This window comes from Amblyomma americanum, chromosome 6, assembly GCF_052857255.1.
Source record: "Amblyomma americanum isolate KBUSLIRL-KWMA chromosome 6, ASM5285725v1, whole genome shotgun sequence".
Taxonomy (NCBI): Eukaryota; Metazoa; Arthropoda; class Arachnida; order Ixodida; family Ixodidae; genus Amblyomma; species Amblyomma americanum.
This window is the reverse complement of record NC_135502.1, coordinates 42,708,458-42,735,567: the sequence shown is the minus strand read 5'-3', so window position 1 is coordinate 42,735,567 and position 27,110 is coordinate 42,708,458. Positions and strand designations below refer to the sequence as shown.

Genomic DNA, 27,110 nt, shown 5'->3' with positions numbered 1-27,110 from the left:
TGAGCAGGTGCAAGAGTATTTTATTTTTATTCTGACGAAATGATCCCTTACCTTGAACAACCAACTGCGTCTTGTGAGCAAAAATCATTCCAAGTCGGTTGGCGGCTTGGCAAACGTATATGCCATTGTCTCTCGAGTGCACACTAAAAATTTCTAGGTTGCCTGCATAAAAGGGGACATGAAAATTCATTGCATGTCACACTCAAAAAGGAAAGTAAATAACCATGCCACTAGAATAGTGTAGGAAAACATAATCGCTACCACGAGAGAACATGGACAGAGACCAACAAAAAGATGGGACAAATGCGGAGGGCTGAAAATAATGCAAAGCTCTTCCATTTTCCTTCTTACAAGCTGTCCATTTAAAATGCATTAAATTCAAAGTAAAAATTGCTCCACACCTTTTAGAGACATGACATTTTTTCAAAGTAGCCCATTTCAATTTGAACAAGCTTGTATATACTAGAGTGAAACATGGAAATATGCTATGGCAACTTGCAGCGAACATGAACGCGCACTAACTGTACGAAATACTCTGCTTTCAATACCCTAAAACACTGTCCTTACATTCCAGCTGCCAAAAAATGATGACAATATGAATGGAGCAAATCAAGTCTATGCACTGGTGGAAAGTACCATAAACAAATTTGATAACTGACTCTTGAGACACTGACAAGAATCACACCTTCAGTACCAGCAGGAGACAGTGGTCATAAACATTCCAGTGCAAAAGTATTCGGCGAATAGATAGTTTTAGCAAGTACAGGCGCTTACGTATGCTACATGCAGGCACTTTGCGGGATTTTACACTATGTGTCACACTGGTGCTTTAAGTTTAACGCACGCAAACACAAATGCAAACTGCAGTAATGACATCTGCTACTGAAATAAGAAAACTAATTTCAGCCTTTTTTTTTTACATGTAAGCCAGGACCAGCCAATCGTATCACGCCGGCAGCCGGTTCAGCCTAGCCGTGTTTGTGCGCTCTCCCCCCGAAGGAGTGCTAAATCATTCACGAGTACAAACCACAGATGAGGAGAGCGCTTTCTCTGCGCTGTTGTTGCAAGGCTGCCACCTTGTAAAAAATGAACTGTCCTGCGCTGAGTGACAACACCGACAAAAAAACGACTGAGACAGTGAGGTGGGTACAATTTCTCTTCATGACCACGTGGGTTTAAAAATATAAGTGAAGGTGATCCACTTAAAAACGACGAATTTTGGACACCGCAGCCGCCAAACAAAAGGAAAAACGGGGCAAATTCATCACTAAATCTTTGTGCTGTAGGCGAGAAGAGGCAAAGCAAAAGCCCCATGTGGCATTTATAGGCATGAGACGCTAAAAAACATAGTAACAACGATTTATTCGCTCTGAAGCGGGCCACCTGGACACCGCAATCTTGTCAATGCTAATCTCTTAGCGTATGTAAGGGCCAGGCATACTAAACTCAAATTTTAATGTACGCTAGCCTAATGTATGCAAAAGCTTGGTCTCGGTTAGCGTTTAGCACAAGTGCACTGCACATCACGCTATTTTTAGTGTATTCCTTTGTGTATGTCTGCGTATGCTATACTAAACCTGCCTGATAATGCACGCTTGTTTCCGTGCTTTCTGAGGCATTTGCCATATTTACTCAAATCTAGGCTGGCCTTGATTCTAGACTGACCCTCGAAATTCATAAAGTCACAAAATAAAATAAGTTTACTCGAATGTAAGCCAAATGAAAAAAGGCATTGACTAGGACGAGAACATGCATTTTATTAGGCTTGTGACGCCCGTTGTAGCACGTCGAATGCTCACTCATCGTCTCCATCGATATCACTGACATCGCCGTCCTCTTTGTCGCTAGCTTCCTTCCACAGCGCACTGTCTTCGCTTCCGTCCAACACGTTCGAGACGCTGCACTTACGGAAGGCCCGCACAATCAGTTCGGCCGGAATTTCCTCCGATGCTGCGGCAACCCAGTTTGCCACTTGGCTAAGCGAAGCATGCTTGATGCGCCCGGTCGGTGTGAGCTGATGGTCCTGAAGCGTCAGCCAGACGTTGTAGTGCTTCCGCAGCCTATCCTTAAAGGGCTTGTTGATTGCAACGTCGAGCAGTTGTAGCAGGCTCGTCATTCCTGCGGGTATCACCGCAATGTCCATACCGCCTTTCGAAAGCACCAACTTTACGGCATCTGTCAAGAGGCCGTGGTTAGGAGCCGAGAACTAGGAGTGACTTTTTGAACAACAGGGCCCCGGCACGACGTTCCCAAACGGTCTTCACCCAATTTTCGACTAGGGCATCACTCATCCATCCACTCTCTTGTGCGCGCGCGGCACATTTAGGGAAAACCTCTTCAGGTGGAAGCGTTTTCCGCTTAAAAATGAGGTAGGGCGGCAGTTTTCACCCATTGGCCATGCAACATAACATCACGGTAAGACGTTGCTTCTCACCCCAGCAGTTCTTACTTTCACCTGTTTTGCGCCCTTCACAGACTGGGGTCTGATCGGCGTTACCGATTTGGCCACGACTGTACTGCTTCTCGAGCCGCTTCTTGATCACAAAGCACTGAAATGCCACCAGCTTCCCCTCAAAATCAGGTGGTAGGTTTTGGCGTAGGGAAGTCCGAAACGCTTCATGAAATGCATGACCCAGCCCCTGCTGGTTTAAATTGGGTCTGTGGGACGCCTCTAACGTTAGCGACCTCCCTCCCCTTTGCTTCCTTTGATAAAGTTGGCGACATCCTTTTCCACCTCGTGGTGTTGCCTGCTCTTGGGTCCAGTGAAGCCATTCGCTCTTTGCAGCGCAGTTGAAGAGCTTGTTCCGCTGCTTTCGCCACCGGCGCACGTTCTTCTAGTCCACGCCGAAGTCGTGCTTGGCTTGTAGGTTTGAAGTGCTTTCCGCCGCCAAAATTACTTTCCGCTTAAAAGCCGCGGTGTAATGGCATCGCTTGGTGGGCCCCATTGCGCCGCAAACACGGGCGTTTCTTGAAGTCACATGGCGACGAACACAAGCAAGTACGGGACGGCGAGACCTTAGTTCACAACGTTCGAACAAGCCAGCGCCAACAAGCAAAATGGAGCCTGCAAACCTGCAAGCTATAAGCAGCTGCAAGCTGTGGCCGCAAGATGGCGTTACATGTCTAGCGGTTGCGGGCAAACCGCATCCTTGAATCTAAGCCAACCCCCGACTTTCGTAAACAATTAAAAAAAAAAGTACCGGCCTAGATTTCAGTAAATACAGTATGCCTAAATTTACCCTCCATTGGTGCCCCTATCAACTCATCTCTCATACAGTGCAGAAATGTTTGTTAGTGCTCCCCACAGTTTGTTGTTCTATACCACTGAAACTGAATCCCAACAAACCCTCTCTGATGCACATCACTGTCACTAATACAAGTCATTTTCATGGGTTTGTAAGGATCTTGGATCTGTAAAGCAGCATAACAGCATGTGTGCAAGCAAAAAGCACTTTTGAAACCTTTGTGGTTTGATGTCTCTACCCAAATTTAATGATCGCAAAAAAGATGTGGGGCATTGCTTTCTACGCAACCCTTCTATGAACACAACTGACTATTTACTTCTTGTCAATCTCTGCTTTGCAGCTGCTGCTCAATGCATAAGACCCTCCCTTTTTCCATGTCAAAGATGAAAGCCGTGGCATGGTTTTAAAAACGATGTATTCATAAGTCTTTCGGCACTATCCAAGCTAATCACACCTTGAACCGTCTCACATTGCAGATTCAAGCTGTTTAGTTTACTGACCTATTTTTACTGACAGCATTTTCAGGCCAGCACACAGCCCAAACAAACATGGCTCTACGAGTGCTCACAGAAGGATGGATGCCTGGCCCTTTAATTTAAACCCCCTCATCCTAAAATCATGCTTACCAAGCACCATCCTGTGGCGTGTTCTGGGCAAATGGCCCCCTTCCTTGTTCCAGCTGATGACAGGGGCAGGATTCCCATTAGCAGCACACTCCATAGTTACATTACTCCCAGTGACCACATTCATAACTTCTGGTGGCACGGACGTAAAAGAAGGCACTTCTTCAGCTGCTGGCTCTATCAAATGAAAGAAGATGTCATTTGCACAGGCTACACATTGTGTATGCAATAACATGGCCGCAAAGCAAAGAGCGCAAAAGGTGACAGCAAAGATACAATATGGAGGAATTCAATGACATCAACTTGTGCTGCTCTTGACAGGCAGAAACGAACCAGCTGCAGTGGCAGTGTCACTGTGCTGTTCCACTCAACAACTGCATTCTCCTTTGCCATTATTGGATTTTAGTAGGTGCAACAAAACTAGGCCTATAGCTCTCACAAAAGTATCAGATTCAAAATTTGACGATGAAATTGAAATTTGATGACGAGTATGTTATACTTATTAAACTTAGTCCAGTGCTACAGACAATGACGGTTCCCCGAAACTAAACCAGAAGAAAAAGGAAGCATCACATGAGCACTATTGCAGTCAGCATATTTCATGAAGCAGGACTGCACTCTATCTTCAACTCTGTTCCTTTCATTATGCTCACAGATAAAACTAGAGACTTGAGAAGTTCTCATTGTTTCTATTCCTATGGTTGTGGCTGCACAGCTACATGCAATGTGATATGCTCAAAATTGGAAAAGAAAGATGCAGACAGCAACGTAACTCCTAGACAGCCAACAATTGCAGCTATGACTAGAGGTATCATTGGAGATTATACTCTTTGCTCCAGTTGTTACTTTAGGGTTAGCAAAGCAGACTAGTTGATTTAATTAAGAAGCCATTATGTATGGCTGCAATTTACAAACAAAAATAACAGTGCGTATGACTCAGCCAGAATGTCGTATTTATAATTTGCAAGGCTATCATCAAACACCTGCTCACATGCCACGCATTTACCAACAAGGCACATTTATTTTGCTTGTTGGCAAAGAAGTAAATACTTAACCAATAAAATTCTGGACAGGAAAGATCTACTAAGTACTTCCCATTAGCTGCACCACTTTTCCTTTAGATCATTAAAATAATCATGCTTCCTTTCAACTATACCAGAGTAGTGTGGAGATAAGGATGGCACACCTACCATGCACTGTCAAGTAGATTTTGTGCAATGCCGTCAGCCTCTTTCTGATTAGTGGATTGTGAGCTGTACAAACATACACACTAGAGTCCCAGATTGTGCTCGATTGAATCTGCAGGTCCCCAGAAGGCATTATGTGGTGTCGATCTGAAAGAAAGAAAAAAGAAAACGAGCACACCAAAATTAAAAGTGGCGATGTGCTCTACAGCCAAAATTTAAAAACAGAAAAAAAAAAGGAATGCATTACAAAACACTGTAGCGCTAATAAAGATGAGAGACTCAAAAACAAAGCTGTTGCAGTAGTAATTGTCCTGTCTTCATTGTTACTAGTTTCAGGCGCAAACGCATTTCACAATGATCTTTACCAAAAAGCCCAGCACCAAGTTTTGAAAAGATGGCTCACCAACTGTTCTATTTACAGATGTTTTGTTGAAACGAAACTCTGCAACCGCTGGAGGGTTGCTGTGAGGCAGCCTGCAAGGAACCACAGCAGTGTTGCCAGCAGTAACGGAAACGTGAACATCCTCTTGAGGCACAAAGGGTTCCAAAGCTGTAAAAGAAAAAGAGCAATAATCGTAAATTGAACCTGAGCATGCGAATAATTTTGGTGTGCTCTGAAATCAATTAAACAAACAAACAAATAAATAAAAATTCCTTCTAAATCCATACTAGCTAGCCCACAACGAAACAGTATAAAGGAATGTAAAGGTTCTCATTCCCTTGTCATTATTTAAGATATGAAGCTGCACTTGATTCCGACATTTTTGGTGCCTTTAATAGTCGTACAGTGCCTGGATCCTATAAACATTTTCGTTGCATAAACCTTGTAAACAAGCTGTTTAAAAATGCAAAATACATTCAATGACTGAAATCGTACTCAATTAGGAGCCTGACCTGCTACGAGCCTTACCAGGATGACCAAAACAAATGCTACTACTTGAAAAGGGCTGAAACATGACGAAACACCTTTAACACTAACATTCATGAAATAGCTGTTTACTTGCCAAAATTTATTGTCAGGGATTCACAAATATTTTGGACAATGAAAATTATAAGAAAAGCAATATGTTTGAAACTTTATTTAGTGTATTTACATGATTGTAAGCCGACCTATTTTTTTTAATTTGAAAAACTGAAGTTGGGGGATCGGCTTACAATCAGAACCAAAGCATGACACCATGAATAAAAGCAAGACAAATGAGACATCAGGGACGCTACGACATGGTTGCAATTTTACGTTTCCTCTACAGTTCTGCCCTGCTGTTTTTTAAGCTTGTTCGAAAAATTTTATTTTATTATTAATATTTTTTACTGCGCACTCGGCGCTCATAGGAGTGCCGATAGTTGATGGAAGGGCCACTGTACTAATCGCGGCTGCACCGCCACTCGGAACGGCAGTGCCTCTGGCAAGTGTCCATAGCTGTAGGAAGAATCTCATGCGTAGTTTCTCTTTGGCTCTGTATGATGCATTTGACTTGACTGCCGGAAACTTTCTACCAGTTTTTACTGTCAAGCTATGTATATGAATAGTTGAATGTGTTGCATTGTCGGAATTGGAATTCGTTTTGGTTTTAAGTTCAGAAGACAGCACAGACAGGAACGAAGTTGACCGAATGAAGATGACAGTGCTGTCTTTCTGCGCTTAAAACCAATTCCAGTAATGCACCAATTAGCCTGCAAAAATGTCCTCGCAAGCAATGTGGAAAGTTTACCTTTTGGCGGTGGTTAAGGCGGGATGAATTATAAGTAAATATGAGTTGTGATAAAATATTTTATGAAAAATACACAGGCGAGATATTTTTCTGCAGGTGGAAATCAGTGCATGGACCAAGCACGTCCTCTTATAGCTGCAGGCATTTCAGGTGATTCGCTTGCATGTGTTCGTTAAAATAACTTTCTTTCTGAACTTCCGCATTCTGTAAACTTCTGCTGCCAAATGTACAAGCATCAAAAGACAGTAGCATTACACAAGCAACTCCCCCGCCTGTATCACAGCAGTGCATTGAGTAAACAGGCGAGAAGGCTCCACTTATGGTCAAATGAGCAAATTTAGCCAAGATCAGAGCTTTGTTAAAAAGGGAAACAAAAACGTTCAGTAATCGTGGCGACGTTCACTCAACTTTTTTGCACCATGAGTAATGTGTTTTATGATAAGCAAGTTGAGTGGCTCTGCTTCACTGTTTGTAAAGAATAACAAAGCAAGTGCCATGGCAAACACGTTTTTTTTTGGAGCAGTACTTTCAGGGTGATGCAAGGATGACAGACTGCACAGCACAGAAAACTTGAAAATGTTGGAGAAGAAGACTGCGGTTATGTAGACACAGCATTCACATTTATGATGTCAAATTTGGTGCCATGAATTGCTGACCGTGGCGTGAGTACTGACCTTTTTGGGTTAAAACCAAATTCTGAAAAGGGAATTCGGCGTGCTTTCATCAGTTCTTTTTCTGTTTAAACTGAAAACTCCAACCCCTACTCATAGGCAATAGAATTCAACACAGAGGCCCTTACCAGCAACTATGGCAGTGGCTGGGCTGCTCAAGATGAGGAGTTCGCCCAGCTGAGCAGCACACTGGTACGAGTGACGAGCATGGTGCAGAGATGAGTTGGCTGGTCTGCCAGCGACCAGCACTTGCAGCCGGTGCTTGGATAGCTTGACCACACCAGCTGACCCTTCGAGTAGGACGCTACCATTTTGCAGCCACAGGGTGTCGGCCGCCTTGGGTGACACCGAGCAGCGGAAAGAAGCCAGCTCGTGGTTCTCGGCATTCACAAACACTGAGCTTGGTTCCTCCAGAAACTTGAGCTCTCGATCTGGAAACAAGAATGCAAAAACGGCCTCACTTGTCAAAACAACTTTGCTAAGAGTGCATGTACTGCAACAATGATCCCAGAAGCTAAATGTTCAAGCTAAGCAACTAAACGAAGTGAACAATTAAGTGCACCGTACAAACTTAACAACCTAGCCATAGACTGGGTGTAAAAAAAAATTATGTTCCTGCTTCTTGCCGTTAACACTCTTAGGTTACCATGCACAGCACAGTAAACGTTTTTAACTTTGAACGAAACACGCCTTTAATCTCGTGGTGGTTTTTCAACCTCAGACTATAGACAGCTGACTAAAAAAACTTTGATTCGATAACATTGTTTACTTTTTATTTCTATTTTATAGCTACAAGCTACAATTTTACTTAATGCCTGTGCCGTCTTTCCTTCATAAATGTACAAGATTTCCATAATGTGCTGATCTAATAACGTAGCAATGAAACAAAGAAAATAGGCCTATAAATGACAATCCTAACATTTCCTAATAGACTTAAAATGCAAAAACCCATGAAAACGGCATGGTTGAGATTATCAACAATATAGAAACAAAGCAAACGAATAGAAAAAGAATGGCGCTTAAAACACAGAATAATGAAACTAATAATGAAACTAGCATCATCATCATCAATGTTGCACATGCATTTTACTACTGTTGAGTAGACTATCAATTACTCGATGGTACACAGGTGGCTTTAACGGTCATCACACCACTGAACTCAGCGAAGGTGTAGAGAATTCTATTCACGTGATCTTTGTACATGAAGGCAGCACAACTGCACTCCCTCAATCTTCAGCTACAACTGTGTGCTGCAAATGAACATTGTAAGTAAAACGGGCTCAACAATTTAGGTTGTATAAGATTCCATATTAACGGAAACAATGCAGCTAGCCTCCTCAAAAAGCATGCAAAAGTGCACAAATGCAATCACGGCTAGTCTGACAAGAAAAATTTGTGAAGGAACCGTGCCTGATAACATAAAGCCGTCAACGACAACAAGCATCATGTTCTTTAAGAGCACAAATCGACATCAGAGGCTCATTAAACCAAGAACACTAAGTGGAAATGGTTGTATCATGAATGCAGTGTGCCACAAATCCCACTTATCAAGAAGTGTTTTCCTCACCAGCTTTTCCGCACAAAGAAGCACAAGAAGTCAAAGATCATGAAAGGCCTAAGTACAGCCCTGTTAGATAATTACAATGCCAATTCTTGCACTGGCGCATTGGTCCCTCACCCAGAGCTGTATTCGACACAGTTATTGTAGAAAGTCACTGTGCAGTTAAAATTGCTACAGAGTAATACCGAGTTGCAGAGTCCTGTATTGGTAATAGCACTTATTGTTGAAAACCACGATAAACAACAACAAAAAAACACTGAAGAGCATACCTTCCAAGGAATGGGCAGCAGTGTGAAGATGTGTGAAAAGGCATGTATACACTGCCCAAGTTAACAGGTGGGAGCCCATTGTGTTCCTGAAATAAAAAAATTGTACAGTATAATTCATGCAGAAATTTCAACAGGCATTACCCAAGGCAAAAATGCAAGCTATGAACAATGTAGTGGAGGTTTCACAGATATTAGGGCTTTGTTGTTGCTGACACAAAACTAGTAAACCCTTGAGCGTTTTTCTTTATTCAAACAAAGCTTGTCAAGCTTTGTTACATAGCTACACGAGCTGTGTAGTCCTGAGTGCCAAAAAAATTACTAAAGTATCAGTTATGGGGAGCTCCATGTAGCAAAACACAACAAAGTTGTGTGTTAAGACATACAAGGTAAATGACAGCTACAATGCTGTATATGGCCACAGCTAAAAGCTGACAGCAGTGGCTGCCAGGCTGTAAAGAAAATGAGAGAGTACTCTGAATGGCAAAATGTGCATTCTAGATTCATAGCATTTCTTGACTCTTCTACTTTAGACAATGCTAGGGAATGTGTTGTAAAACTGCTATGTTTGGTACCAGAAATTACTAATAAAAGAAGCTCTCAACCCCACTTGGTTTAAAAAGACCCTGAAATGATTTCGATGGGCATATTCTAGTGCAACAGATCTGGGTTCTTTGTGGGTATCGAGACAAATTTGAAATCTCTGCATAGACCGTATAATTTAGAAATAATATCTTTAGAATTTTAATACAATTTAGAAAATCGCTGCTCGCAGTAGCTCGCAACCGATTAGGACAACACACCTCATCACGCATCCCCTACCACGATGACGTCCATGGGCAGGCAGGGCGAGCTTGAAGGCTGGCTCTTCTGCCCACCGATGTCATCGGGCTAGGGGACGCGTGGCGAGGTGTGTCGCACGAAATTAGTTAATATCCTGTCCTTATTTCGGAGGAGTGTTCATTCAACTGGCGATCTTAAACCTCTTTTAATGCTTGTTATTCATGACGTGGCTGAGTTTGAGGATGCGGTTGAAAAGAAACATTTAGAAGCAAGAGGTCAAAATATAGGTACTGACCAGGCATTTATTCAGTATCAAGTATCAAGCGCTATCCGCACTACTGACAACCTTCTCCAGGTCTCTTGACAGTTCAAAACGGACTCTGTGGAACTTGATGACTGTTTTCACAGTGCACAAGACAGGCAGTTTTGCATGCACACGAAGTGCTGCATAGGAGATTGACAGTTTACGTGACGGAATAATTGTAAAAAATGAGAGAAACCTAATTTGATGAACAGTTTTTTTTTCTGCACAACCCGTCATTTTTCTCTTGTTTGTGAAATATGAGCAAAAATATGTTACTTTGTAACAAGCATAAAAACGAGCACTTGTAGCAAACATTTTTGCTACAAAAAAAAAAAAATCTCGAAAAAAACTTGAAGTATAGAAATCTTTGCTAAGTAATCCATTTTGTACCCAACTTGAACTAAAAAAAAAAGCAGGCTGTTTAGCATGGCTAAGCATGGAATATCGTGTGGCAGCACTAGTTACGGTGGGCACTTACGGTCTGTACGTGCCAAAGGCATTTGACCTATAGGCCTTTACCATGAAGGCATTTACCTTGAAATCTTTCATCCATGTGTACCCTTCACCCAGGCCTTCACCTGGGTGAAGGCCTGCCAGGTGTACACACTTGGCAGGCTGCCCACAACCCGGTAGGCAGGTGGGCCGCCTGCCACAAAGCAGACTTCAGGGACATACATATATATGCCCGAAAACGGAAAATGCGCCTAGCTAGCGCTACCGCACTAAAGATATCGCCCGATTTTTCCCACCCGAACTGTGGAAAAAATAAAACCTGAAAATGAAGGGCCGTATACATACACTACAGACCTGTTTACCGCTGGCCTACATGAGACTTCGAAGAGAGTGCCACACAAAGTACACAAAGTGGTTCTGGGTGTGCCTACGCAAAATGAATGACAAGGAACGCTCTTTGCCAGTCAGGCATGATAGTGCTGCCTGCCTGAGCTCAATTTGGATTTGAAGTGACACGACAAAAACTCCAAGGCACAGGGGAAGGAATATAAGCTAGGCATTTAAACCTGAACTGTTACTTCCTTGGCTCCACACGAGTACCCTTCTTTTTGCCACTTTCAGCTGTGCAAAATGCTTTGATTTTCACAGCAAACAGAACTGCTCTTTGTAAGCTTTAGTGAAAAGACGTTCGATAACTTAGAGATATCTTCGTTCCAAAACATCCAAACACTGGGACATCAGTGTCCATGGCGCGGCCTAAACGAAATGCAGTAATTTGCTCTACAACAAGCAGCACACGTACCCGTCCCTAGAAAGAGAAAATAACTGGTTTTAAGTCTCAATTGGACAGCCTTTTTTCTGACAGACAGTGCCACTGCTCTTTTGTTTGTGAAATAGCCTATTTCACAAACCGGCAGCAAAAATGTCGACACTGCAAGAATTACAGACATAAAAAAATCAGCCGAATAGCCTTGAGGTACAATAAAACATATAAATAAACCTACATTTGCAATGTAGCACTTAGTATCTGCTTCTTGACTAACAACTGTCATATAAATTCTTACTGCTGAAAGAATGTGTCAGCCCAACTAACCTACATTGCCCAGAAATGGGAAAAAGACAGTAATGGGTGTAGGACATGTCACCAAAACAAAAAATATTTACATGTCTCGTGCTGCTTGTCCAGGAATACTACACATTACACTGCTCTTTAATACTGCAATAAGTATACCCAGATACAATGTAACATCTGGGGCAAGTGGAGTATTAAGGGTGATTTTATTAGCGAAATATTTCCATTAAACCGGTGTTTCTGTAGACTATATATATATTGAAACCATAAAAATCATCCAAGTGCAGGTTTAAGCTACGTGTCCCCAAGCAACCTAAGAAAATTCTGATATTTACAGTGATATATACACAGTCAAGTCTTAATCATTCAAACTTGAAGGGAATAGAAATTTGTTTGAATAAAGAGATTTTTTTTAACACAATGTTAGCAACCAAATCACCAGTTCGAATAAACCACAAGTTTAAATTAAGCAAATTAAAATTTTCAAGATTCTACTGTAGCTCATTTCAAGCAGCTGTGCTGCCCCTCCAAACCACAAAAAAAAATTTGATGATAGATAAGCGGTTCAAGTATTTCCTTAACACAGAATAAGCTGATTGACTCGTTACTTTGAAAATGAAACTGCAATATCTTCCTAGCAATATGCACTTCTCACCATCGTGGCTGGCACTGCACATATGCTGTTATTCGTTCACATAAACTAAATTGGATGTGGTCATAGCTTTCCGAAAATTAGGCTTTTACCACTTATACAAGGAAAGGTCCATGCGAGTAAAAATGCAACAGCACTTGTGGCCCAGCTTTTCCTTTGCACATTTATTGAGAGAAGCAGATATAAATGTCCGTTTGAATCACTGTTACGTCTCACCATTAAATCACTGGCGTAACAGGTAGAATGAACAGGGCATTTTTCAATAAAAGAAAATTTCCATTCGAACACCTGGACGTAATCCATTCACGAAGTGATCAGCGCAGTTAGTAGGATTCACTTCATGAATGAGTCACCAATCTGCAGTAATTTCGAGCTAATGCAATTGTGCGCATTCCACCTTAACATTAAAAGCGTGACAGAACACAGACATTTAAAAATTAATAATACTGCCTCGTTCATAAAAATCCTCCCTTTCTTTCGTTCATTTTTATTTCCCTGCTGGCACGCAGAAACTTGTCCCGCGGCAGCGCGTGAACTTCTACTACCACAGAATAAATTGCGGACCGTAAATGCGATATCACAATCACGTCCACTGCCCACAGGACGTCTCCAGTTAGAGCAAAGCCTTGCGAACAGTGGGGGGCATCCGCGTCCCGGAAGTGACTACTTTGGAATCCACTTTACTCCGCTTTAAAAACTTTTGTTGTTGCCATCGGCTCTTCCCCGCCGCCTCCGCGGTGCTGATGAACCCTTCGCGTGACAAATCACGTTATTCGATCTCAGCTGCGCGAGGCGCCGCTGACGCGAAAGGGCGTGTTGCGACCGGCCCTCCTATTAGCGCAGTTTTGAAAGAAGCGCGGAACAAATTAGAAGACCCGCTGTGCTGAAGCGGAACGGCACGCTCGCGCTTTGTTTACTTGCGCGACACCAAGCTGCTCGCAGCGTGGGCTGCTGCGCTTCATCCGCTCTGCCAAGCGCGCACCCGAAGCTACTTGCCTTTGTCGGTGACATTAGGTAGTCCTGCGTCGCCCAGCCGACGTTTGGGAGATTCGTTTCACGGCGCGCAGAAAGAGACGTCCCGCGCAGGGATCGCTCATCCTGAATGACGCTGCTAACGCCGTCTCTATGCGGCCATCTTTGCCGGCCAGTCGCGGGTGAGGAGGAATGACGCGACGGCGGCGAGTTTTTGAGCGGGGTTACTTTTGAAGAAGGAGGGAGTGCGAGGAGGAAAGGGCGGCCGACAAGAAGAGGGTTCAGAATTCCAAGGTTACAGAGGGTCAGCTGCTGAGCCGGCGCGCCTCTCCCAAGTCTCCCTTCGCCCGTCGCCCATGGTGCATTCCTTCTCGGGAGCTAAACAGAAAAGAAAAAGGCGTCTCGTCTGCCGGTCTCTATCAGATCTCCCGCCGAGCAATGCGCGCTTGCGGCTTTAATGACTCGCAGCCACTTTCCCAGACGCAGAGACACTGAACGGATGCTCATCTCATTTCAAATAGCTCCGGCGCTCTCTTGGGCGTTGTGCGGTTGCCGAAAAGCGTGCGGACCAGCGTGGGAACTGCTACGCTCTATCAGCGCTGTTCTATCTTGAACCTGTCGGCTTGCGCGCGACGGATTCGCCGTCGCATACAAATGAGGCCCCGCGCGGAGCATTTCCTATTCGCGAACGATTCCGGATTAGCCGCGCTTGCGGTCGGGTTAAGCTCTCGCGATCTGTAAAGACCAGCGTGATTTTGTGCCAGCTGTATTGTGCGCCCGCCTGCGTTGTGAGAAGTGTACGTGCCCTCTCTCCAGCTCGCCCTCACTCGTCGCTCCCCCGCCTAAAGTATCCAGCGCTGAGTTCGGACGCATTTTTGTGGGCACTCTATTTTACACCACGCGCACTGACGAGTTATACGGTTATATCTGGTTAAACGGGGTACTGTAATGCCGAGATAAAAGCAAGGGTATACGCGCATAAGCTCACGCCATGAACGAACTCGGAATGAAAGGTGAACTGGATTTCTTTAAATGCTGTCACAAGTGGCACTAAATACAGTGAGCTCAAACTGTAAATGGTATGCACACAAAATACCCTGATCGAAAAAAAAAAAGTAAACATCCACAACCCCTTACGGTGGGGAGAGGGTGTTAATGATCACCACGACCTATCCCTATATATCCGGTCGCGAATGATGAATGATAATGTGCAGCAAGCAACTAACTACCAATGCAGCAAACTGCAGACACTTAAGGGGAACTGCCTCATTCTTTCGCGGTACGTCCGCGTGCTACGCGGTTGGCATATGCTCGAAGATATATCGTCCGACTGACTATCGACCTTGATGCAAGTGTGATATTAATTTATGCCATTTTGCATTTTGATGAGCAATAACAACCAATCAGCACAATTCTACCAGACACATTAACGCGGGTATACACATGTGCAAAAGCTCCAACAAGCCCAGTGTGCTTGCAGATCAGCTTGGCAAACCAGCAGCAGATTTGCTCCGGCACAGATGATATTATGACCAAATCCTAACATGCAATTCTCAGTACCACCGAATATGCTTGGCCTATAGCTCACTGGGCAATCATGTGGAAATCCTGTTCCAGTTTGTAGAAACATCATTTATACCTTCAGATAGCTGGTCAAAGTAACCACAGTGACATAGCAGTTGCCCTTCTAGTAGCATTTTGTGCTACAGGCCTTTTTTTCTCCTGCAATAAAGCTTCACAGCTAGTGCCTACAGATCTGCCGAGCTGCTGTATGTGCAGGGGCCTGGGAGAGTCGTCACAAAACCACCACAATATGCAAAGTATATTCAACATTAAGCTTAAAAAAATCTAATGCACTTTTGTGGACAACTTGAATTCATTTGGGATTTTGTTCTAAACTCTGCAGGCATTTTTCACTGAATGAACAGGCTTGATTAGTTTAATTGCTTAGCAAATTAGTACTACTTGAAAGACAATCCTTCTGTCAAATGTGCTTAGCTCGTCACTAAATGGCAAAGGCTGGGACCTGTTTTTATTTTTCCAGTTCTATCATATCATTTGTCTAAAGCACTCACCTGTCAACTGCACCAGGTCTCTTTTATTAACGAAGTTGTGGCCCCCCCCCCCACTTGCCTTTTTTTCTCTCACCGTAAACTCTCAGTTTGTCTTCAGTATCCCATGCACGCACACAAAAACAGCATGCAAACTTTCCTGTGGCAGGGAACCAAGGCCGATAACCACAACCATTGGGATGAAAAGCTTAGAATGTTTTTTACATGTTTGCATGCCCAGTTTCATTAAAACTGTTTGCTGCAGACTCAGTGTAAAATTGTAAAAAAGAATGAAAATTACGGCTTTCAAAACAGACTATTTCAGCACCAGAATAAACAGTTCGCTGTTAAGTGAAACTAGTCTACTTCAAAACTTCAGCATTTGACCTGGTGCCTTGGTCTTATCAACATCATGTATTAAAAAAAAAAAATCCCCTCAAATCACACAAATTTTCAGTTTCCTTCAAGTTCTTGTTATCGGGAGTCAACAGTATGTGCTACTTCACATGCTTAAGCATTAAGTTTACTGTAAAATGTATATGTTAACATGAGCACACTTATTCACAGAATTTCATTCGACCCATGCATTTTAATGATGGGAACAGTTTATTGAAAGGTGACTTCCACAATAACAGGTCAATATGTTGCATCAGCACATGGTTTTGCTACACAGATATCCTCATTCACTCCTCTCAACTAGGCGAAAAATTCCCATGCATCCAGACTGTACAACGTGTCCTTGCCCAAGTTCCCCCCCCCCCCCCCCCCCCCTTCCTTTTTTAAAGGAGAAGACGGCAAAAGAAAACACGGCAACTTGGCAAGTCATATGGAACTGGTCGTTGTGCACTCATGCCGACGTTGACACTTCCTCTTGGAGGTCCTGTCCTGCCTTTGAGTCTTCAGGCTGCGTACCCTCAATCTTTGCAGTGGTGTCCTGCTTCTCAATGTGCTGCTCTTCAGCCACTTGCTTGGATGCTTGAGAATTTGAAAGAGAGTAGTGAAACATCCAGTAAGAGAACTGTGCCGCTAACTGTTAACGCCACCGTCAAAATGCACCGTAGAATGTTCTGAGTACAGTTTTTACCTTAGCCATTCAAGCAATGATTTTCCTTTGTGACGCATGCTGCTGTGCCTACAGAATATCAAATCACTTACAGATATACACATCCACATTTGTGTGTTTCGGCACCCTTTTAACATGCTAGTGCCTTCCACTGAGCAGCACCTTACAACAAATAAAATTACAAAACAGGACTGCTTTGATGGCAATGTGAAACTTAATTCAAAAAGATTACATCCAACACACATTGCAACCCTCAGTGTGACAACTATTAATGCATTTCCTGGTAAAACCACTTGCTCATTCCCACTTGAATTTCACGAGGAGGCGGGATTTGGCGACAGGATTTGTGTAAAGCCACGACTACGTGTGGCACTTGCCCGTTTTCTACAAATTCAAGCGTGGCATCACCCCTAGTGACCTTTGGCCAGAAGACTACAATATATCAGCCAGAAAAATGGTGACGCCATCTGCTGTCAGGGATACCAAACCAACACTGAAAACGTTGCCACAACTTCTTTCCCTATCGACAGATGCTGGCACTGCTGGAAATGATGTTGTACTTGGATTTATTTGGAAAAAAAAAAAAAGCATGTGCCGCTCAAATGTTGCATGAAGCAAAAGCCACCATTAAACGGCACCTCTCTTTATGTGTGAACCAGCCTGCAAATTAGCAAAGGGAACTCATCTCTCTCAGCAACACTACATTCACTACATAAAGAGACACTGGAGACAAAATGAAGTTGGACTGCATCGACAGGTTACTGCATCCTAATGACAAAGACGTTACTTTCGTTGAGAAATTGACTTTCTATAAGCTAGAAAAGGCCAGAAAAATGAAATACAGGTGTCGTCGTCACTGGCCGATTTTGCATGTAAGCTTTGTGGTACACTGACAAGGAATTTTTGCCATGGACTCCAAAGGCTACGCTACATCACCATTCACTTCGAAATGGCGATCACCAAGGCCTTTCCAGTGTAGATGTCAGCAGTTTGATTTGAGGGACGGAAAAGCTTTTAAAATTTTCTCAGCAATAAATGTGTCTTTTGCTGCCGAGCAAACATCCACATACTGAGAAATAGCCATAGAATCAAGAACAAAAATTGTATGGGGCTGTCTTCAGTATCCCCTTAAGAGTGGCATGTAAGCACTGGAAACTTCAGAATTTACGAACACACAGCATCAACTATAAGCTTGTTAGAGATAGAGGTATGCGAGTTGCAATCAACAGCACATTACATAACATACGCATTACATGCAGTATGGCTGGAGTTGAACAATGTTGTCAGTTGACAGATTATGTAAAGATATTTACAGTCTTTAGTCGTTTCCACCTTCTTGTGCTCTGCATGCCTTCTCGACTCTTTCATCTGAAAATAAGAAGAAAGAAAGCTGCTAATGAGTACAAAGAAAGGAATTTCTAAACTCCCATTGATTTAACCAATGGCCTGATGAGTCTGAGTACACAATTATCTTAGAAGCTTCTAAGCACGTTGAGGAGTACTGTCAGCTTGCTCGGTGGTTAAAGTCTGCTGAGCAGCGACGTCAAAAATTCCGCTTTCAACATCACCCACACTCCTGGCAGTTTTCTACCCGGCTCTCTCATCTGGCTTTGCGTGCGTTCCACCACACCTGACCTACCTCAAAAACTTTTTCCCAAATATCACGGACCCTACCATGGCGTAGAGTGCATTTTCCCGGTCAACTACATTGTAGACCCTGTGACACCCGCGGCAGATCTATGAAAACGTAGCCGCGAGACTGCATATCTGTCCCGCCTGAAGCTGTGTGTGTGACCTGTGTGTGTGCTTGTCCCCCTGACCCGTCAGGATAGCTTCGCTTCAGCTGGGGGTGACTATGAAGAGGAAGATGGGCAGTGGTGGCAGCCACACCACCAGTGCACGGCACGAGATCATTGCACTCACTGTCGGAGCCATTTTTGCTAGCTTCCCTCAGGCTGTTTTCCATGGGAATCAACCCTGTGAATCCTGTTACAAATGCTAAACTTCATGCCTGAATAACAAAACTTGTGGTGATAAAAAATATGCAGATTAGGTGTGTGACTACTACACACTTTTTACAAATTACTGAAAGGTCTTACCCCCATACTCTGAAAACTGCAAAATCAGTTGCAGGCTGGGTACAGGTGCATTGTACATTGCTATTGGGTGCCTAGGGAGCCAAACTATCTTAGTCAATACAGAAATACAGTTGTGGTCGCAATGTTATGAAACATACGTTGGTGATCACTGATCTAAGGTGTTACCTGGTTTAAATTTGGAAGTACTTCATGTATAAGCTGATAAATGCTGCTAGTGCACTCGTGTGTATGTAACGAGTCAAAAAAGTTCAAACGTCGAAGTGAACTTCTCTGCATTATTCTGGCTGAACCTGTACTCCTTTTATAGTGTGCAGTAGCAATGTTAGGCCACAGATTATGTAAGGCACAGTAAATGTCATGAAAATGCAATATCTGGTCTCACCCCCTCAGCCTCTGCTGTTGGCACAATCAGCATGTTCTTGAACTTGTTCAGAAGATACTCGGCTTTCTTCTTGATTCTGTCATCACCTGTGAACTTGGTGCACTGAAAAGAAGTACGACGTATGAGCAAACATGCTTGGTCAATACAAATTATGTGACACACAGAACAAGTAGATTACATATAGCACAAAAACTCTGATGCCCAAATATTTGCCTAATCTTGCACAAACTTGTTTTCTTGCCTAGGAGTCTTAGCGCCTAACTATCCTGAAGCTAAGCATAGCATGAAGCAATTTGCTCAATACCTGGCAGTGGTGGAACTGACAACAGGCTCCTTGTAGCAACTTTTGTAGCGGAAGAAATTGCAATTTGTAGCAGTAACTTCAGTTTTACAGCAGCCATTCCAGCTTTTGTACCAGAAAAAAAAATGTGCTTCGTAATAAAATTTCAACTCTTGCAACACATAAAAAAGAGAGTTATAGAAAATTTTAGGCTGTTGCAGTCAGCAAGTTCAGATGTTCACTATGATCACTGCAAAACGACAACAAAAAAATTAAGCACTCTAAATCAATGTGTAATCACTATAGCTCTCTTTTTTTTAAAAACACCCTAAAAGGAGCAAATGGAAAAAAATATTTTGTTCAACAGAACAATTTCCTTTTCAGAGTGAAGAATAACGAGATACATGAAAAAATTACACAAAAAGCAAAAGTGACAGCCCTGAACTTAAAGCCTTCAGGTACTATTTCTTGTCTTCTGGCAAAACAGTACGAGACAGGTTGCGAAACAAACAGGAGGCAGCAGCTCGGCCTATAGTTTGAACGGCACCATCCCTTCTGTACGTTTCCTTGCAAAAACTGGAGAGCACTGTTTTCAGAACTGTACCCAAATGATGCTTTCTTGACAAGATGTAGCCCGATTAGTGCTTATGTACTGCTCCTGCTGCACATAGCCCTCTGATGGGCTTCTCCGCATATCAACACAACTCATTTGAGCCTTTAGCTTTTAGTGATGCTGCAACAATAACCATGGAAGAACAGAGGTGTTCTGAGCTTGGCAAAGGAGCGCGGCACATTTTGCAGCGCAAACACATTTGTATCGCAACACGATTTTCAGATTGTAACAACTAGCATGATGAAATATCAATAACTGCAGGCTAACTGACAGACGTGAATATCCTGAACCCCTTGCAAAATCTACAAACACAATTCTGCTGCCTTAAAGGCGTGCACAAATGCACCAAATGGCACAGCATAACAAAGTGGCTGCGCCTATGTACACTTGACTTATTCCAGGAAGAATTTTATCAGATTGTAACAACTAGCATGATGAAATATCAATAACTGCAGGCTAACTGACAGACGTGAATATCCTGAACCCCTTGCAAAATCTACAAACACAATTCTGCTGCCTTAAAGGCGTGCACAAATGCACCAAATGGCACAGCATAACAAAGTGGCTGCGCCTATGTACACTTGACTTATTCCAGGAAGAATTTTAACCTTGTAATGCCCAATTTACTAAGAGAGAGAAAAAAAAAAAACTTTGCAAATAAAAATAGTCATAACTATTTTACTGTGTGAGGCAATACACCAACATTCAGAAACTAATTTCATGCTAGCTAATTTTAGTTCGGAAATTGATATGTCACAAGTTTTCAAGACTGTGCACTTAAATTGCACCTCTTCAAGTAGTTCAAGCTCTAAAGGCCAATTGTAAGGACAATTTTTTGAGAAAATTGGAAAAAAAAAAGACAAACGGTTTAGCATAGTTAGGCTAAATGCAAATTGGGTGTGCTAGCACTTTGGTTTCAGTCTCGGTTCGAGACTAGGCTATCAAGGTCAAGCAGGCTTCAGACACAGATCGACAAAATCGGCGAGCAAAATCAGTTGAGCGAAATTGGTGAGCAAAATCGGTGAGCAGAGAGTGGCGGTCTTAGTGCTAGAGCACTAAAACTGGAGGAGCCACTTAAGCTCCGCCTTGAGGACATGATGTAATAGCATTAAAGGGTTAGTGCCCATGTAATGGGAATTGGGTATTCTCTTCATTACATTCATAGATTGCTGGGAGTCCTCATACCACTCCTGATGCAGTGGTGCAGCGGTTAAGGGGGGACACTGGTCTTAGACCCATTTTCCTTATTTTTAGCCCAATCCTAATGAAACTGTATCACCTTGCTCAATTTTTTACACTGATTTCAAATATGAAATTGTTTCTTTAATTAAATCGTTAGTTCCTAAGATAATTAATTTCAATTAGTCATTTATTAGTACCTCACACACACAAAAAAAATGGCTCATTAAAAAATTTCTAACCCATGGCTACATAGTATGGTGAGTAAATAGTGCAATAATCAAAGCAGTTTTTCCATTTTACCCTTATTAGTAATTTTACAGCACTTAGAATAGCAGCATTCAGTGTGAATATCATGCACAGATAAACTTTGCAAAATTATAAATTCCTGAAACGTGATTGAACAATTGTGCTTCGATTATTGCATACATTGTGCCTTCAGCTTCCCTTAGCAAACAATATGACATGTCTATCTTTCCTAGACGTTGAGATATTGACGCACTAAGACTGCCAAGTGTCCAAAATTTTCATGGTGTTAAATCGCGTGCTCCTACACAAATTGAGCCCGCACAGTGATCTAAATTTAATATTATGGTCAAGATACCGATTTCCTGGAGGAGAAAACTGGTAGAGTTTAAGAATAATAGCTATAGGCTCCAAAAATGTCATTTTTAATAAATTGATTTTTGGGTCATTTTTTTGGCCTCAAAGACCGGTGTCCCCACGCCAGCATATGCTGAAGCAGTGGATGCAGAAATCAGATGGTGCAAACTTTCAGGTAGGAATGACTAATAGTCACCTTTTTCACAGTGTGAATAATGTCCTGCTCTCTCAGAAGTAGAGAGTGAGTCAACGGAAGCTTGTCAAGTTCATTAAAAGCCTGGAGTGCTGCATCCACATCCTGGAGAAAAATGACACTTGTTACCACTGTGCATAACTGCAAAAGAAGCCCTGACGATGCATTTTGGGAACTTCACAATAAGTTCTTTATTACTACTTTTAAAGGTAAGGAACCACATCTTAACTTAAAAAAAAGTAAAAGCATAATTAGGATATTAAAAAAGTTTAGTTGGGTTGCATTCAACTAATGTGAGCTTCAGTGTACAATGCCAGGAGTGAGCATAATGAACTCTATTGAAGTTTCAATTTCATTAAATTCACCTCTTGATAAAATGCAGTTCTAATCACTTTTTAAAAATATGCACAAGTTGTCTATTCAAAGCACATAACACGGATGCACTTTGCATCAAATGCAGTAGAATGACAAGCACTGCGTGTTGAGTTGGCCGAGTGTACTTCAGCAAATTTGCTCAATATATGTGAAGCAATTAGGAAAACAAATTCAGTAGTCAATAGCCCTTGGAGACCAATTTACGAGAGCAGCAAGGCGGTCTTTACCTTGACGCTGATGCCAAGACTGTTCTTGATATCTCTGTCCAGCTCACAGACTCGTTTTTCCACTTGTGTTTCTGCATCAGTCAAAAATTTAAAAAGTCAAATATTTACAGCATCGATTATAAAAAATTGGAAACAATGCAATCCTTACGCTTCATTTTCTCTATTTTTTCTTTGCGTTTCCTCTCCAACTTTTCCTTCTTCATTCTTTCCTTTTCCTCTTCCTTCTCGGCGCTAGAAGGGAAAAATAACAGTTAATCGAACTGATTACCACATTGCGTGAAAGTAATATAATGCAAAGCATGTGTATCTATATACCTTAGCTCCAGTGCACAATTTGCACATTGCGCAGTTGGTTTGATCACCAAACAAGCTGCTACAGCACTAGTGCTTCAACTAGCTTGCAGTGAACCAAAGGCACTACATTACTGGTGCCAAGGATAATGAGCTGTCGTCTTTTTTTTTCTTATCAAAGTGCATTGAAATGATCGACCGCTTCTCCACTGTGGTAAGCTTCTGGCAGAAACACACCTGCATCTTGAGATCTGGGAATCAGTAGGACGTCTAAGACAGATATCTCTCGGACATCCAGTACCGCCCCAGAAAATGACATATTGCACAAGCAGTAACTGTGATGAGGAAAAGATTGTACTGACCAAATCTGGCATCAAGTGCACATTCGTCCTTTTAAAATCAGGAACAGCAGAAACACAGGTAGCACACATATTCCTTTTGAAGAACTGTTTATTGAACACAATGTACAAGCTTGATGAAGAACAGGGATCAGAACAATACTTGTGAGATCAGAAAAAAAATTGTGCACAGTCACATGACTACAAAATGTGCACTTCCACAGAGCCACTCATACGGAGTGATAAAACACCTAACAAAACATACAAAATACAAGAGACAGCAAGACGCCACTAAACATAATCTGCAGCAACAAGTGTTTTAAGAACCAAATTTAAAATTTGACCCTTTCTCCAAACGTTCCAGGGAGACAGAAATGAGGAACAACAAAAAGCTTTGAGCTCCGGTGACATAAGCAAAAGTATGCAACTGATTAAAATTTTCCCTCGCCTCTGCTAGTCTCTGCAGAGCAAACACCAATTTACGTGACAGCTGCACAACAGAAGACAAAACATCAGTAATGCCCAAGTGGAATGACAAACAAGAAAGGTTAAATGTTCAGAATTCGGGAACACACGCAACTGCTACGAGTTTTGTCCAATAAAACAACAAAGTGTAAATGCGATGGACAAAGCAGCCTGAGTCACAGAAAAAAAGAAAAAGAGCCCAGCAACAAAAGAGAGAGTATACTTGAAATGGTCAGCAATGAAAATGCAATAAATGTGACACATGACTTTGTGAGCATACACGACTTCAGAAAGTGCGGAAATGCATGGAAATGCACAGATTTGTTGCAACTTAAGCGTTTTGAAATAAAATTAGAAAGCAATGAAAAAAAAAAAGCTAGACTGACCAGTTTCTCAGGCACTCACTAAGGGCAAGCACTAATAGTTGCTCAATTCTAGTACACCAGGTAACTGACGAGCAACATTCAAGAGAACAAACAGAACAGAAGCCAGTCGCAGCTATGTGTAGCTGCTACAGACAATGAAAAAAATGCATGGATGTAAAAATGCATGGGTGTAAGCAAAGAAACAAACAGAAAATGTATGGCACAGTGTATGAAGTGCCACAAAGCTGAACACAATATTTTCTGGCCAATTCATTTTGTGCCACAGTTGTGCAAAATATGATGCAACCGCTCACACAAACCAGAAATTTGGCTCCTTTAAGGGGGGAAGCTGGTCTTAGAAAAAAAGTTTTTATTCATAAAGCCCCAATTATGAGATCTTCAGGCAACATGTATTTTTGCGTGCTGATTCCAAATATGTCATTTAATTTTATCTACATTAAATCCTTGTGCACTTATGCAATATGTTATGTAACTTTTTGTGGAGAGCTTTCAAGAAGTTCTGCTAGAGTGCATGCCATTGGTTTCTCTTGACATTAAGCTATGCAATAAAGGTAAAATTATCATCCTACCAGTCATAGAAGTTGAGTTATAGGATTTTGAAGTTGTCACTTTAAAAAAAGGAATACAAATTTTTCTTCCCATTTGTGAAGTAGCAAGTTCAAAACACTGTAACTCGACTTCTATGATAGGTAGGATAATAATTTTGCCCTGATTGCATAGCTTGATGTCAAGACAAGCCAATGGCATGTATTCTAGCAAGTTCCCTGCAGCAGAATTTCTTGAAAGCTCTCCATAAAGAGTTACATAACATATTGCATAAGTGCACAAGGATTTGTTGTAGATAAAATTAAATGACACATTTGGAATCAGCACGCAAAAGTACATTTTCCCTGAAGATTTCATTATTGTGACTTCATTAACAAAATTTTTTTTTTATAAGACCCTCTCCCCCCTTAAATCTTGAAAGGAAGAAAAAAAAAACGCAAAAACAACAAAAAAGGGTGAGTGGGCAATGACAACTGTCAAAAATGGAAGAATGTGGCTTTAGATAGCGAACAGGTTGCACACACGGGAAATGAGGGCCATAAGCTCTTCGTCACGCCGCTGGTGCTCCTGGATGTAATTGTTTAGGACTCGGAGGAACGTGTTGAACTCTTCACTGTTGTTCCCGCTGTGCAATCCTGGAACCAAAATTTGTTCTAAGCATGGCATGCGCCCACACAAAATATACATGCATGCATTGCTAAGCCTGTTACAAGGCAGTTATAAGCAATGTATTTTTAAACGTAATGAAATGCACAGCCGTGCAGGCTGCTGCAGTCGAAGGTGAGAGAACATGCACCTGATTTATAAGGTGTGCCCAAAAAATATCAACTGCACTAGCTATCTGAACTTTATCAAGCCCACATAGTCCTGTGTGCTTCTGTGTGTGTGTCACATGACATAAAGCTATTTCTGAAAGGCACAATAAAACAGTACTGTTTTCAAGCACATACTACACATAAGGAGTTCGTGCGTATGGTACTTGACTCTTCTTTGCACAGTTAAGCGCTTGTGTTGTTTGGTCTCCCTTGTCTGTTGTCCTAAGTGCGCTTTATATAATTTTTGAAAATTCTTATTATGGTTGGTGTGAGGTGCAAATGTCACCCGTCAAACTGTGCATTCTTTCAGAACAGGATTTTTCAGTTGGCTGTTATACTCTTCAATTTCACCAGGTGCAGTTAGCACTGACGGGAAGCCGCCTTTAAGAAGGGGAAAAACAGCAAAGGCAGCAACTGTGTGCCCACAAAAAGCAGTCCCACAATAGTGCTTCCGCGTGGGCAATAATGACCACACAACTTCAGTCAACACACATGGGTAGGAAGCTGCTTGCAAAAAGTGCACAGTGCAAAAGAAAACATCGTTTCTGGGTCGTTGAGAGAGAGAGAGAAAAGAATGAGGCTCAAGCCTCATTCTTTCCTTTCCTTTCTGTAAGCATGAGCAGTCCAGTTTTGCACATTTGAAATACATCTTGAGAAGACAAGAAAGAAAAAACTGGGAATGCATGAAAAAAGCTCTAAGCAAATTACAGCTACAAGCCAGACATGCACCTCTCATGCACAAAGTGAGCCAGAGAGAAAAGCACCTAACACAGCAGCTATTGGCATGAATAGTGCACAAGATCAAATCGAGTGAACATGCACATGTCGCATCTGCTTCCTTCAATCCCAACTTTCTGCACTACTTAAACGCCGGAAGTGTGAAGACAAACATTAATTGAAGCAATGAACCCGGTAATGACAGTGGTATTACACATCTCCACCAAAAGTGATAAGCATGTAGGCTTGCACCACACCTCAATCCTCCACCCCTCGCCTTCTTTTTCATGAAATGATACTTGAGGGAGTATAATATAAACAGCAATACACTGTTATGTAATTATAGCTTATAAACATGCGCTATCTACACAGTGTTGCACGCGCATAATTTACAAGTTGCACATGCCATCCAAATAAAGTACTGTACCTAGAATAAATTCAAGTTTTAAATTAATCTGCAGGCTGAGCATGATTTCTTTTATTTACCCTACGTGCATACAATAAAGCAAAAAGGTAAGAAACTGAAGGCAAAACCCTCATCTCGGCTCACACACTCTGCAACTTGAATGGTAAAGGTGCAACAGCATCTATAACCAAAGTTCGTCTAAACCAGACACAAGAGAACACGAACTTTGCCACAACTGAACACATGTAAGCAGCATACTGCAGATGTGCAACGAAGAAGGCAGGTGTCTTATGACAACAATAACAAAGCTGTGCATTCCCAGACTAAAGGCCAGCCAGAAAGAAATGCCATGTTGTGCAAACAAACAAAAAGAAACTGCACATGCGCATGCATACACATTAAAGAGGCAAACAAGCTTTTAAAATGAATCAAAAAAGAAATATAGTGTGTTTTATATAAATGGCCGCATTGGTTCACATAGTGGAAACTCGGAAGAAAGCAATAAGCACTATGCTGTCAAGTAACCAGTTAATTAAACGTTATTAATTTGATGACTACCTAATTTAGATGGCATGTAGGA

At 42.1% G+C, this 27,110-nt stretch overlaps 2 protein-coding genes across 3 annotated transcripts in view; both read right to left on the bottom strand.

Moving 5' to 3' along the window:
- The window catches only part of boi (brother of ihog), a 28,052-nt gene extending 13,761 nt beyond the window's left edge, over nt 1-14,291 (bottom strand). The window contains exons 1-7 of the mRNA XM_077669238.1: nt 13,526-14,291; nt 9,269-9,354; nt 7,567-7,869; nt 5,459-5,605; nt 5,059-5,202; nt 3,872-4,045; nt 52-162 (exon numbers count right to left, since the gene is read on the bottom strand). Of these exons, the coding sequence (XP_077525364.1) occupies nt 52-162; nt 3,872-4,045; nt 5,059-5,202; nt 5,459-5,605; nt 7,567-7,869; nt 9,269-9,347 (958 nt within the window). The 5' untranslated portion in view covers nt 9,348-9,354; nt 13,526-14,291. The remainder of the gene's footprint in view (nt 1-51; nt 163-3,871; nt 4,046-5,058; nt 5,203-5,458; nt 5,606-7,566; nt 7,870-9,268; nt 9,355-13,525) is intronic.
- Nucleotides 14,292-16,121: 1,830 nt separating this feature from the next.
- The window catches only part of LOC144136700 (uncharacterized), a 57,545-nt gene continuing 46,556 nt past the window's right edge, over nt 16,122-27,110 (bottom strand). Inside the window, exons 14-19 of one of the 2 annotated variants that reach the window (XM_077669236.1) lie at nt 22,715-22,797; nt 22,567-22,637; nt 21,968-22,069; nt 19,097-19,198; nt 17,929-17,983; nt 16,122-16,527 (exon numbers count right to left, since the gene is read on the bottom strand). In XM_077669236.1, the coding sequence (XP_077525362.1) occupies nt 16,400-16,527; nt 17,929-17,983; nt 19,097-19,198; nt 21,968-22,069; nt 22,567-22,637; nt 22,715-22,797 (541 nt within the window). In that variant the 3' untranslated portion in view covers nt 16,122-16,399. Of the gene's footprint in view, nt 16,528-17,928; nt 17,984-19,096; nt 19,199-21,967; nt 22,070-22,566; nt 22,638-22,714; nt 22,798-23,289; nt 25,228-27,110 lie in introns of those variants that run through there. The other variant, XM_077669237.1, reaches the window with a different exon arrangement.